This window comes from Podarcis pityusensis (assembly GCF_964106645.2).
Source record: "Podarcis pityusensis genome assembly, chromosome: 6".
Taxonomy (NCBI): Eukaryota; Metazoa; Chordata; class Lepidosauria; order Squamata; family Lacertidae; genus Podarcis; species Podarcis pityusensis.
The window spans coordinates 94,310,290-94,325,079 of record NC_138030.1 but is presented as its reverse complement, the minus strand read 5'-3'; the positions used below and the strand labels follow the sequence as shown (position 1 = coordinate 94,325,079).

The 14,790-nt window shown below is 45.1% G+C and overlaps 1 protein-coding gene across 2 annotated transcripts in view; it reads right to left on the bottom strand.

Moving 5' to 3' along the window:
* Positions 1 to 14,790, bottom strand: part of ASTN1 (astrotactin 1) — a 215,213-nt gene that overhangs the window by 86,746 nt on the left and 113,677 nt on the right. For both annotated transcript variants that reach the window (XM_081012041.1, XM_081012042.1), the window contains exon 8: positions 14,544 to 14,628. In XM_081012041.1, the coding sequence (XP_080868167.1) occupies positions 14,544 to 14,628 (85 nt within the window). The remainder of the gene's footprint in view (positions 1 to 14,543; positions 14,629 to 14,790) is intronic.

Sequence of the window (14,790 nt, the reverse complement as noted above, 5' to 3'; positions counted from 1 at the left end):
TTTTCTTTTGCCCCTCTGCTTTCCCCAGGAAAACCTGCTCTTTAATGCTGAATCCGTGGAAAAAAACAGAAATTTGGGGGTTTCTGTGGATTGACGTTTGCTCTGATTAAGTGGTAAAGAGTGGGGTTTTGCTGGAGCAAAAAGAAAAGCAAACAGCTCAGACAGGGAGCTTTAAATAGCAGACCTGTGCATGGCACAGAAGTAATTCTGGATGAGCCCTGGATCTCACCACATCTGTGAGTTAAAATGATTATTTTAACTAATTAGTCTACTAAACATTGCAGCCCTAAATAATCAAACTACAGCAGCAACAACAAATCATTGCGACACATTAGGAGTCAGGAGACCAGCCTAGCACTATGTTTAAAATGGAAGTAGGACTTTTAGGGAATTTTAACATGAGCCTAAGTCAGGAACAGCAAGTTCTCTATCCTGCGTATTATCCATGAATGAACAGCCAACCAATTAGACTTGATATGGTCCACAGAGCAATTTGATCCAGACCCTGGAAATCCCATCAAGTCTCAATCAAAGTGTGGCAAAAAGGGGTTTCCCACAGTTTTGCGCATAAGAAAGGAATGTTATGTGTGCAATAGCAATTCCACACTCTCACTGTGGGCTAATATATAATGCACCAGCTGATAGCTACTTCAGAAATTCTGCCCAACTGTGAAATTGTTACAAGATACCTCAGAGGTTCTGAAGATGCTGACCCATATATGTCAATATGTAACTGAATAGGAAAAAAGACACTGGCTATAGTGTTTGCCTTCTTGACCATAGGTCACAGCTTTAGAACCTTGTCTTTCTAACCCAAGGCTGACTGTGGCTTGCCGTGGCTGTCCAATGAGATCACCTACAGGGGAACTTTTCAGCTGGAGCCACCAAGGCTTCAACCTGGGAGCTCTGCTGCTAAGCTATGACCTCTGTTTCAGCAGGACTGGAGTACAGATGTTGTTGAGTTAGTCAAAACTCTTCATCAAGCAGAATAGAAAGGGAGCTACTTCTCAACTACACAGAGAAAAGAGTCGGCTAGAAGTGAAATAAGTTCAATCACCAAGCTTCCTTTCCTTTCAAAACACATATTGACCAGCAGGAATTTAGAGACATTTGGCTTCTTGGGTCATTAGTATGGCCCCCTGCAGGCCAGTGTGGCCTGTACAACGAAAGAAGACCTAGTCTTTAGGACGATCTGTCACCACCTCCAACTAGGAAGCCAGCTAAAAGAAAATGTAGCCGAGCCCCAGTTGGCTCTTTGAAAACAAAATTCTGTCAATTTTTCCTCCTCTGTGAACTGTTTCAAGTCTACAAGCAGAAGGAAATTGGCTGAAACAGAATCGGACCTGAAAGCCACTGGGATCCCTGCTATGGAAACCATTGTGCAACGTGGAGGCTAAGCTTCAGAAACCAATGGTAGAATTGCAGCAGAACTCATTAAATGTGAAATGTGGGGCCGGTAATGAGCTACTTATATAGCTGACTTGCTTTCAAGTACACCTATAAATAGTGTAAGCTTCAGGAGAAGGGTGGGGGGGAGAAGAGACAGAGAGTGGTATCTGAATTAAATATTGCTCTGCTGCTACCTGTTTCTGAATTGAAAGCTGAAAACTTCAAAGGAGAGACAGATAATGACCCCCCCACCCGCCCCCACCCTATTATAACAGCTCGGGAGACTCATCCAAGAGAGGCCTGACGGAATGGGTAAGCTACATACATGCAGTAGGTCCTAATGGGACTTCAGAAATGGAACTGTTACATGCCTTCTATAAGGAACTGGAAACATTTAGTCTTCGGAAAATAAGATTAAAGGGAGGTGGGCATGTTAGAATTCTTCCCATGCCTAAAGAAACTGATAAAAAATGGGAAATAGAAAAGGGGAGAACCTATAGAGAATGTTTCTCTGCTGCTTCTGCCAAGAGATAAAGTGTTGAAGCTCCAGCTGTACACAATTAAATGAAATCTTATACTAGAGACAGTTTATATTTTTTTCTGGAGTTGAAAGCACTTTGAAAGCGGCATTTTGTGGTATATAAGCTTGGTAGACTGGATAGAGCAGCTTCTCTCAACCTGGTGTCCTCCAAATGTTTTGGACTATGATTCCCATCAGCCTGACAGGGATCAGGAATGATGGGAGTTGTGTTCCAAAACATCTGGAGGGCACCAGGTTGGGAAAGGCTGGGATACAGTGCTGGATTTTGAAGAGATCTTTGCTCAAATTCCTGCTCAGTCCAAAAGCTCATGGGATGCAAATGGGACACTCAGTCCTAGCCAAAACTACCATGGAAGTTATTTGCAAGGATAAAAGATGGAAGAGCAGGACAAACTTTTAATAAATAATGTTGTTGGGTTTTTGCTTTTTTTAAAGTATTTGTTTCAAAACCTGTTTAAGCAAGGGCAACAGTGGAAAAATGAAATGCGTGCGTACACCACAGGAAATGATGCCTCTCTCAAACTGCTTTCAGCTCTTTGTAAAAGCTATTCTGAATCTAGTCTTAAATGGATTCCATGGCTACTTCACATTTTATGCAGCAACCTGAAAGCACAATGGTGTGCGTAATGATCAGCATCACAAACTGTGAAGTAGAGATGCAATTGTGAAAACAGAAGGGAAACCTTCCATGGGGCCAGCTTTGTCAAAGTAAGGGTAGCAGAGAACTACCCTAAGAAGTTCAAAGCATATATATGACTGACACCCTTCTTTGGAAATTAAACCAAATTATTCCAAGTTTCTCAATTACTGTTTATACAACTTGTAGAATTCAGCTTGTCGTTGTATACTGCTACTTGTGCAAAAGTACACTTAGTAACCAAAGGAGAAATGGCTGCTGGGAAGAGCACAAAGAGAATGAATGCCAGGAAAACAAATTTCAGCAGGGCTAATTGTGGGAAAATTAACAATAATAAACTGAGAATCTTCTGTCTGCACCTGAGCTATGGCTCATCCCCAATGAGTAGGCATAAGATGTCCCCCTCGCCTCCCGCCATCATTTTAGAGATCAAAGAATCCATTTATGAACATTAAAACATGTTTTAATCATACATTATTGTTAAATAAATATTTAAAACCACTACTTTATTATTAGTGTCTAATTTCCCTTTTAAGATGTACTAATTGATGTCATAACCCTACAAAATGGAAGAAAATAATAGCGGAGACACCTAAAACGAGGCAGTGAATCCGTTTCTTGGGGACGGCAAGGAGAAATGATTCATACATGGAGACGGTTGCTGTGCGTTCTATGGAAAAAATTGTGTGTTGTACCACACCAAATATGGCTCTTACAGGGCACACCTCAGCATGTTTACTCAGAAGTAAACCCCCTTGATTTTGTTGGGACTTTCTACCAGGTAAGTGTAAAATTTCAGTCCTAATGAGCCATCTCACATCATGAAGGTCATAGCTAACCATCTCCATAAATAGAACAATATTGATCTGTACCCTCAGACATCAAACTGCAGAATTCTTATGGAATGTGGAAAAAACAAAACATTTATTCAAAGGAAAGCCAAATGCATTGTGGTAGATCAGAGCCACTGTGAAATAGTCTGGGGGCTAAGAGATATGAGTATATCTAACACACTCAGGCTACAAGCCTATATGCACAGTTATCTTGGGATGTCCCATTGAACTTAGTGGGGCTGACATCTGAGTAGGCAAGCATAGGATTGTGCTGTTAATAGTCAAGTAAGACTGCATTCTTTACTTACTTGGATGCAAGGCTGAAATGAGACATGTTAGTTGTGTGGAATGAGAATGCACAATTTTGTTGTGGAAACAGGAGCTGCAGGGAAGCTTGAGCAACCTCAGGACCCATAATGAGGGAATGTTTACTCTTTCCCACAGTCCTAACAACTTTCCCCTTCTAAACCTTCCATTTGCCTTTCAAGGAAAGCCTCCCTGGGTGCCAATGGGAGCTTCCCTTGGAAATGCAAATAGCAGCTTCAGGTCTCTGATCAGCTCAAACAGCTTAGGAGCATTTGATTTCCCACAACATTGTTAAGGAGAGCTTTCAGTGTCATGTGATCCTTGTTTCCCTTTGCATCTTGTAATTGTGTTTCCATTCTTTTGTTGTTCCTTTTGTAAAGGTAAAGGTAAAGGGACCCCTGACCGTTAGGTCCAGTCATGGACGACTCTGGGGTTGCCACGAACCAGAGCACGGAAACGCCGTTTACCTTCCCGCCGGAGCAGTACCTATTTATCTACTTGCACTTTGACGTGCTTTCGAACTGCTAGGTTGGCAGGAGCAGGGACCGAGCAATGGGAGCTCAACCTGTCGCGGGGATTCGAACCGCCGACCTTCTGATCAGCAAGCCCTAGGCTCAGTGGTTTAGACCACAGCACCACCCGAGTTTTTAAAGCTAGGTAACAACAAAAAAGGCATGGCAGTGGATGGCACAATTGCTGTGACTCACCTAAGGTCATCTATGGAGGGATGCAAAAGGGATACAACTTACAACTTGTGGGTCCTCACCCATCAGTTGAAGTCAAAAGAATGTGGTAATGATTCTCCTAATTAGAAAGAGTACAAGCTTCTCAGAAGAAAGCAATTTTTCTAAATAGTATAATTATTTCTGTTGTTTCTTATTGTTCTGACAAAATTAAACAAACATTTCACTATATTTAACCAGTCAACCGACCAAGGGCTTTCCCTTCTTTTCTTTTCTTTTCATTTCACACCTGATGCCAAGTCTTGTGCAGAATATTGCTTACGACATGCAGTAGCTACCATATAATTCTGATGACAGGAATTTCCATTGATGTGCCCAGATGAATCGAGGGGAAATCTAATTGGCAGTTTCTGCTATATCATTGGAAATTAGATAGGCTTTGCAAAGTTGGGAATGACATGGAGTGAAAACCTCTCCCCCCCGCCGGCCATCTCATGTGGATTTCTCACATCATCTTTTCCTGTTCTATATGTAAAACTTGGATCAGTAGGGATATGCCTAGCTTGCCATTGCATTTTCACAAATATTAACACTTTCCCATAAGTTTCCACCCTACATGTGGCACCAAGCCCTTGCAATGTAGATTCAAACAACAGTCTGAGTAGTTCAATCAATATGTAAACTATTTCTGTCTCTTGGCTCCTCTTCTTCAGATTCATTATCCCATCACCCACTGGTTCCTCACTCTTTACCTACCCTGTTAGTTAACCAGCCATCTGAGCACTAATCCCCACACACCCCATAGCACAGAGGAGGAGAAGAAGAAGAGGAGGAGGAGTTTGGATTTGATATCATGCTTTATCACTACCCAAAGGAGTCTCAAAGCGGCCAACAATCTCCTTTTCCCTTCCTCCCCCACAACAAACACTCTGTGAGGTGAGTGGGGCTGAGAGACTTCAGAGAAGTGTGACTGGCCCAAGGTCACCCAGCGGCTGCATGTGGAGGAGCGGGGAATCGAACCTGGTTCACCAGATTACGAGTCCACCGCTCTTAACCACTACACCACACTGGCTCCTGATCTTAGTGGAAATACTTCCAGAACCTCGCCTCTGATTCAGGCTTTCTGGTCTCTGATTCAGCCTTTCACATTTTCAGTCCATTCCCTCGTTTGCATCTGCCCTCATATCCCAAGTGTTCCTAGGCCGTAATCTGCCCTGTGAAAAAGTTCTGAGGCTAAATCTATCAGTGGCTACAAGTCATGGTGGCTACATGGAGCCTTCAAGTTCAGAGGCTGAGTACAGTGGTATCTCAGGTTACAAACACCTCAGGTTACAAACACTTTGGGTTACAGACTCGGCTGACCCAGAAGTAGTACCTCGGGTTAAGAACTTTACCTCAGGATGAGAACAGAAATTGTGTGCTGGCGGCGCGACAGTAGCAGGAGGCCCCATTAGCTAAAGTGGTACCTCAGGTTAAGAATGGTTTCAGGTTAAAAACAGACCTCCGGGACAAATTAAGTTCTTAAACTGAGGTACCACTGTACTAGCTACCAGTATCGCTTGGTGCACATTGGGACCAACAGGGCAGGAGGCAGGGAGACCAACAGTCTTCTATAGGCAGAGGCAACCTATTTTAGTTTTGTCCCAGTCCTCCTGCCTGCTGAGTTCTGCAAGGGCAACAAAGGAGCTAACAGTTAGCTGACAGGCCGTGCAACACTCAGGACAGGTTGTAAGTTAGGCAGGCAGGTGGGGGCTGGTGGGTGGGGAACTGAACCCCTTGCTCCAACGGACCAGCCTTCACTACTAAGCTACTGAGGAGCAGCAACAGAAAAGTGCCATTCCCTTCAAGTCCTGCTTGCAGGCTCCCCAAAGGCATCTGACTGGCTACAGTGGTACCTCGGGTTACAGATGCTTCAGCTTACAGACTCCGCCTACCTGGAAGTAGTACCTTGGGTTAAGAACTTTGCTTCAGGATGAGAACAGAAATCGTGCTCTGGCGGCACAGTGGCAGCAGGATGCCCCAAAGTGGTGCTTCAGATTAAGAACAGTTTCAGGTTAAGAACAGACCTCCAGAACGAATTAAGTTCTTAACCCGAGGTAACACTGTACTTTGGAAAACAGGATGTTGTACCAGATAGGCCTTTGGTTTGATCTAGCAGGTTTCTTCTGATATTTTGCTAGTAGCATTGGAATATTTTGGGTTCCATCAGAATTCTTCAGACCGTTTGCCTGAAAAGAAATCCCGAAGTTTGCTTCAGGAGAAACAAAAAAATGTTGCCAGCAGTTTTGCAAGCGGCATTTGGTGACTTGCCCTTTGGTAGCGATATGTAGCCTTTGTATACTGTATAACCAGTTTGCATAGGATTACAGGCCCTATCTGCAGTACGCAGCGCATAATCTGGGAGGGGTTCATGGACCCAAGAGAGAACAAGCTTCGCCCGCCCTACCCCTTTTAGGACAATTCTGCACAGCTATTTATTTCACAATCCTCTGTCCTGCATTTTCTGATGTCCTGTGCTGCTTTTAATTGCTAAATTGGTTTCAAAATGAAATTCTCAGAAAGGAGTCTGGAGATAGAGAGTCGGCAGCCCTCTCCCTGGGCCCCAGTTCAAAGAAATCTCTGCTTAAGGCTGGGGAAGGAAAGAGCAGACTTAGCAGGCTCTCTCAGCAATCCTCTGGCGCATAACGACACAGCAGGGGTTGCTGGGAAACAGAGTCTTTGATGATCATCTCTTCCTGCTGAGAAGACTAATGACTTCAAAAAGGGCATCCTGCCAAAGATAGGGGTGCACTGAAAGTGTAATTAGACAAGAGAAGTATAAAGTTTTTGCTCACTGCTCTAAAAATAAATCTCCCCTTCCATAAGAAAATTATATGTAGGGCAGCTTGGGAAAGGACTGCGCAGGATACATGGGGTCTTTTGCCTGGGGCTGCCCCGGTAGGGAGAGAATAAAGGGGGAAAGCTCTCTCCTCAGCCTGGTTCCCAGACACCCAACTGAGCTCGGAGGAAACCCTCCCTGGCCAGACGACCACTCATCCAACTTGCAACGTCTTCCACAGCTGACATCTCCTGTGAGACCAGGGAACATGTTTCCAATGCCTTTCTATGCCTTGACTCCAGGACCACCCCTGCCCAAGTTGCAGCAAGCAGACCTGGCACCAGGGGCATCTTGCCCATAGAGGCACCAAGTTCTGGAGGGCGTCAGGGAAGAGGCAGAGACTGGACGTGGCACCTCTCGCTGCCTTCACCCGCCTGCGCTAAGCTTCGCTGAAGCAGCGCCTCCCCCTGCCATGGCCACAGTGGCACGGGCGCCAGGGAAGAGGCAGGGGCTGGGCGTGGCGCCTTCTGGCATCAGCTCACTGCCCTCGCCCACCTCGTTGAAGCAGCACCACGCCCGGAGCCTCCACCTCTTCCCCGCCGCCTTCCAGCCACTGCCCACCTCCTCCAGCCCCGAGAAGCTGCCGGCAGTGCCATAAAAAGGTCAGCAACTCTGGGAAGGGGGGGCACCAGAGGGATCTTTGCACCACAGTGCCGGATATACTTAAGACGGCCCTGCCTGGCATATGAGTATTGTGCCAAACTATGTCCTGAATCCTTTTCCTTTGACCACTTCAGTTACCCTCTTATAAATGAGCATTTTTCACAATAAGCCACCCACTGCATTTACTTGACTGCCCTGCTTCTACATTCTACAGATGATTTTGAAGATGGTGTTGTTGCTATGGAGAGACAGCCAGCAAGTGGACCTGGAGCTGTGCACAGCTACATAAGCCAGAAGTCGTGCCCATGCTCTGAGATTAATTCTTTGGCAGCGGGAAAGTGAGAGGGGATGAAGAAACAAGAGTAGCCTTGAAGTATGCAAACAAATCATAGTTAAAGCAAAGGGGGTGTCTATTTTTAGAAGCAGCCCCCTCCTCCCTACCCTTGACTTTCCTCCCCCCAATTTATCCAGACGGGAGTACTGCATTATCAAAGTTTTGCTCACAAATTTTAAAATTGTATTGAGTTCAATGGAGCTCACTGCCAGGTGAGTGGAGAAGGTATTGTAGTTCCAGCCAAATAGGGATCGTGTGAGGAATGTGTCACCTGATGCACTGAAGTCACTAAGGACAGAGAAGAGGGAATATCTCCCATGGCGAGGCATTTGAGCTGCACAGAAACTCAAAGAGAATGTGTTCCTTTCTTCCACAAACATGGTCATATCATCTGAGCTCCTTTGTCAACCTATTGTTGGGGGGGTCATATTTCAGGGGTGCACTAACTCCCCCCCCACTTCTGCCAAGTTTCAACTCAGTTCTAATCTAGGCAGCCCATGTGGTTGTTGTTGTTTTTCCTTCTTATAATTTGGTACCTAGAAGTTCTCTTTCCTGCAGTACCAGTTAGGAATATGCCCTGAGACCGTGAAGCTCTAATCTGCTGTGAAGAATCTCAAGTGGTTCATGGCACAAGAGCTGATAGGGTCAATGGTCTGACCCAGACAATCCAGTCCCTTTCCTTCAAGCTAATTTGCAGAATGAGTGCAATAAATTGTGTTGTTTGATGGCTACTAAATCCCAAATTGCTCAAAGCAGGCCACTTGAACGCACACTGCAAGATCTCAGTCTGCAGTCTTTCCTGCCAGAGACATTTACTGGTGAGAAATCAGCTGCCTGTATCCCACCAGCCGCTTAACCCAGTCCTTGAGCCAGCCTAAAGGAGGAAAGGAAATAAACGGAGCTGCAGGCTTTCCACCCCCTTCTTCCCTAGTTTGAAGCTACATCATCAACAAAGCAGATCCATGCAGCCAAAGGGCTTTTCCTACAATATGAGGCAGATGATGATTTTTGGCATCAGATTCCAGATACTGTTAAAGGACAGTTAGTTGCCAGTTACTGCATGTATTCAGTGCAAACTGTTTAGATAGAACATGAAATACATAGTTATGGCATGATGGACACAACACGGCTGAAGTCGTGCCCCATGAGCTACCGCTGATCTTTTCTTCCGTGGCATCTTGTTAGACTTGATGTTTATAAAAATGTTTATTTGGCCACAACACACCCATTTTAGGTCCCTTTTACTGCTGTGGGTGGATGGTGAGAGCGCATTTGGATTTTCTGCCCTCAGATGCTAAAATTATTTGGGCTGGGCTAGTGAACTCAGAATTATGTACAGTAAATGCATTATGATTACATACAAAACATGGAACTAACCTGTGAGGTAGGTTAGCTGAAAGATACTGAGTGAGTAAAGGCCATTTAGTAAACTTCGTGGCTGAGGGGAGATCTGAAAACTTGACTACCATCTGAGACCCAACAGTGTCCCCTATACTACGCCCCCAGTAACTGTTTTACTCCAACAACTTTTGGTTCCAAACCATCAGATTCATCTGCTTCAGCCACTTCATTCCATTCTGGGTACAGAACTTGTGCAAGGCAGCCTTAGAGAACCTTACAGGCCATAGGAGGACATAGGATAGGAGATGGAAGAATATAAAAAAGGGGGGGGGGACAAATGAGCCAGAGAGAGACAAGAGGGCATCTGAAGGTAATTGTATCCCTCGAGGACCAGGAGAAGGCAGAGAGGGAGAAAAAGAGGAGAAGGAAGGCACTAACTGGCGGACAATCACATCTGCAGGCATATCAGCAACTGCAAGGTCTAAATGCAATCTTGAGTAGCTGGGCAGGTCGAGGAGAGGCAAAAAGTGTGCTTGGTGTGCCATTTCTTTCTGAAGATTTGTAAGCAGACAGATAAAATAAAAATCCACTGCAAATTGACAAGATGAGTCTCCAAGGGGGTTACAAATAAGAGCAAAGGGAGGACAACAAAGCCTTGGAAGACATAGGATCCGTCCCCTGGAAGAATCAGATAGTGATGAAAATCACAGAGCCCTGAAAAGGCAGTGGGAACTTGGGTGGGAGGATGAGACGGCTCAGGCGTGTGATGGTGAGATGGAGGAGTGTTATCTGAAGCTACATTTCAAAAGCAAAGGCCCAAAGACGTTCTGATTAGAGTGTTTATGACCAAGGGCAAGTTCTGCACTTCCTTTTTTTAAAAAAAGTATTTCTTACCGTAAGAAAAAAATCTCTGTAGCTCCTTGAAGTTCCCGTGCTCTTATAAAAGCCTTCCCCATATAAAGGAAAAGGTCATACTGAATTGAGCCTCCTGTTTTCTTCCTTTCTGTTTTAAATGCCAAGTTTCTAACCCTTTGGTATGCTGGGAAGTGTGTGGGTAATGTCAATAGAATGCAGTGAGTACTTGGTCACTCAACAGCCTTATGCATTTCCCCAGCAAAGCGAGCTGGCAATTGGACTGCTCAGTCTGGACATGCATGGCTCAGTTAGGTAAGTTAAGATATGCAAAGGTTTTGTCCTTGTGCCCTCACACCTCCACGAGCCACCCCTTCCCTCCTCCCTTCTTGGTCTGGGATTTCCTAAACTGGGAAACTGTGATTACTGGAAACTGAAAAAGGCAGTAATCCTGGGACCCTGGGATGTTTTGATCCTGGTCACCATAGGTTCCCCATTCGGATGTTAACGGGCAATTATTGTTAATTAACCCAGGGAGTGTTGAATCACGATGCACTGAGACTCACCAACAATGAGAGTACTTACCAAAGCCATGTCACTGGGAAGCAGGGAGAACGCATGTGGGGTTTAGCTACAGCTGCACAACTTTATGGAGCTTGCCTGGCTTTTCCCTCACACAAGAACACTGCACTGCATTTTAATTTAATTAAACTTGCTGGTCTACTACTTCCATTAATTAACATAGATTAGAATCCCCACTTCAGCCATAAACCTGCGCTGAATGGGAAGGGGGGGACAGAATCAAATTCTGCCCTCTTTTGACATTCTTTAACCACCATGATTGTGATTATGATAGTGCGGCTAAAGAGTGTGAAGGGATAATTAATCCACACTTAGCGTTCTTACGGATGCCAGCAGGCTAGACCCCTTTTCTCCTTAGCACACAGGCCATCACTATGATTAAGCTCTAATCTGAGCAATTTTCCACACACTTAAGTCAGCACTTGTGCTCTCCTGGTAATTCGGCAGCAGTGCTGGGAGCAGATTTTTAAAAAATGAAAAAAAGAAATAAAAGAAAAGTGAGGGGATTCAACAGATCTAAAGTGCAAATAGCAAAATAATAATAACAACAGGGAACCCCCCCCAAAAAAAGACAAGCCTGGGTATTATGTATGGGGCTGCCCAGCCTTGCTCCAAAGGAAAGGAAAGCAGTACACATTTCTATACTCAGAAAATGATTTATGAATGTATTGATTCATATAACACAACCTCAAAACACAAAAAGTTTAGTGTTAACTTCAATTTAAATCAATGGGACCTAAGTATGTACTTGATTCTCCCACTGAACCCACTGAGATCTCAATATCCTTAACTCTGGATGGGTCATACTCATGGAAAAGACCATAATAAAAAATAATGATAAATGTGCAGAATCAAGTCTGTAGCACAACTCACAAAGCATGCATGATCAAAGTGCTTAAACCATTCACAGAGAACAAAATAAGAAGCCAATCACGTTGCCCATCTCTAAGAATGGAGAAGAAATCTGCTGTGCTTGGATACCAAAGCAAAATCACCTGATCCAATCCAGGCAGATCATGACCTGGATCAGATAAATGGTCTACTTCAGAATCAGGTAGAAGACCACTAGATTCCCTAACAAGAAGGTTCAAGGGTTGCACTGTTCTCATTCCACTCCAATTTTTTTCCCTCCAAGACTTCGGAAAAAGATTATTCATCCACCCACCGCCTTAGTAGCGAGAAGACAGGGCTTCTTGCTGCAGGACACACTGATTCACAAAGTCCCCCTGGGAGCAATAGGACTTGATGACATTCCATCACAAACTGATGATGATTATGATGATCCCTTAATCTTGTTCACATTTAAAATAAAAAATTGCAGGCAGGCAGGCAGGCAGGCAGGAAGATTATGCTTTATGATTTAGTGATATTTATATTTGATATTATATTCACAGAAAAGTGGTCCTCTTGCTGCTTTGCGCTACTTCAAGGCAAATCTGAGATCTCTGGGCAATGATCTGGTAATCTTAGAACATGGAGACATTCAGGAATGCTCCTGCAAACTTTGTCTTCTGTGTAAGCACTACTGAACACTAGGGGGCAGTGCTCTCTCTCTCTCTCTCTCTCTCTCTCTCTCTCTCTCTCACACACACACACACACACACACACACACACACAGAGTGCATTTGCACTTAAGCCAATAAAAGCAGCAACCATACACTTGTCTCTCTACTGTACTAATGACTTACAACCTTGGAATTTTGGTCCTTAGACAGAGGAGTTTTACTAATTCGCTAGCTAGCTTGCAATACAGGCATATCTTTCAGAGCAGTTACTAAGAACTGCCTTTATCCTGCCCTTCCTTTCAAAGAACCTCAGTGTGGCAAACAACAAGTGATAAAGCAAACAACAGCAGCAGCAGCAACAGCAACAACAGCAACAACAACTCCAAAGCATATTCAAAACAATTCCTGACTGGGAAAGATCTCAACTTTTCTGTGGGCAGGATTTTTGCACTGCGGGGGGTTGGACTAGATGACCCCTGCGGTACCTCCCAACTCTACAATTCTACGATTCTGTGAACTTAAAAGGTCCGTTGAAAGAGGAAGATCTAATATGTTTAATATGTGATGGGAGGGAATTCCAAAGCGGAGGTGAGATGACATCGAAAGTCCTGATTCCTACATTTTGCAGAAAGGACCTTCTGAAAAGACAGAATCTGCAGGAGGCTCTCACCTGCAGAGTGCAGTGATCAATCAGGTTTATGACAATCTCAGGTATCCTGGTTCCAGGCTGTATAGGCCTTTATACACCAAAACCAGCACCTTGAACTTACCCCAGTAGCTAACTGGCAGCCAGTGCAAGTATTTCAATAGAGGGGGGTACACGTTGCCGATATCCTGCCCCAAGGAGTAGCTGAGCTGCCGCATTTTGCACCAGCTGTAGCTTCTGGGCCAACCTCAAGGGCAGCCCCATGTAGAGTGCATTGTGGACAAGATGGTACCCTGCAGCAACCCAGAGCACAACTGCCAGGAGGCCAAAAATCAAACACACAATGCTTTTCTCTAATACAAACTCTGCAGGTGGGGCCTGAGCCACTGCAAAATAGTGCTTCCCATACCCATCTCACTAAAGGTAAAGGTAAAGGTACCCCTGCCCTCACGGGCCAGTCTTGACAGACTCTAGGGTTGTGCACTCATCTCACTCTAGAGGTCGGGAGCCAGCGCCGTCTGCAGACACTTCCGGGTCACGTGGCCAGTGTGACATCGCTGCTCTGGCGAGCCTGCACCAGCGCAGCACACGGAACGCCGTTTACCTTCCCGCTATAAAGCGGTATCTATTTATCTACTTGCACTTAAGGGTGCTTTCGAACTGCTAGGTGGGCAGGAGCTGGGACCGAAAGACAGGAGCTCACCCCGCCGCGGGGATTCGAACCGCCGACCATACGATTCTAGGCACTGTGGTTTTACCCACAGCGCCACCCACATCCCCATCTCACTAAGGCAGCTCAAAAGGTTACCATGGATAATGGCGTCAAAAACAGCTGAGATATCAAGTGTAACAGGATCACACTCTCTCTGTCCTTCTCCCAATAAAGGTCACCCATCAAGGTGGCCAAGGCCAATTCACTCCCATAATCAGGCCTGTACCCCTCTCAAAATACTTCAAGTTAATCTGTTTCAGCACTTGCAGCATCACCACGCGCTCAGTTGTGACTGGGTGGCAGCTGTCACAACTCAGTGGGTCCAGAGTGGGCTTTTCAGGTGTTGTTGGGATCACTGCTTTTTCCCAGGATCACTCCCTCCCACAAGGATGTGTTGACCACAGCCTAGATCCATTTGGTCATACTTTGGTTGTAAGTAGCTTTAGGCTGCCTTGAGCAAGCTAAAGCCACTAACAACAAACAAACAAAAGAAAAAAGGCGAATAAATAATAGTCCCTTGGCAAGCTTTAATGAGCCAGGAGGGGCACCTTTGCATTGTTGCAAGGACTTCATCCGCTGATACCGACCCCAAGAAGTTGCAGCAGACACTGCACTGAGCAATTCACTAGAGACTGCAGCAATCATAAATAGCAGGCATGCAGGGTTTGCAATGATTCTGGAGACCTGTAAAAGTCACCTACCCTTGGTTTGTGCCCCATTCGTTCCTGATGCAAAGGTGTTTATGCACTGGATCCTTCATGTAACCTTCGTAGCAAAGGCACTCGCCTGGAGGCAGAAGAAGAAACAAGAGAAGGAAAATAATGAATGAACTGTATGGGTATCAGGGAAAGAGACCTTGCTTTTCTGGTGGACCTCATCAACTCAAGTGTGTAGCAGCAGTGGAAAACAACCAATTTCATGCCAGGAATTTTTAGGAAAGAAGTCAGA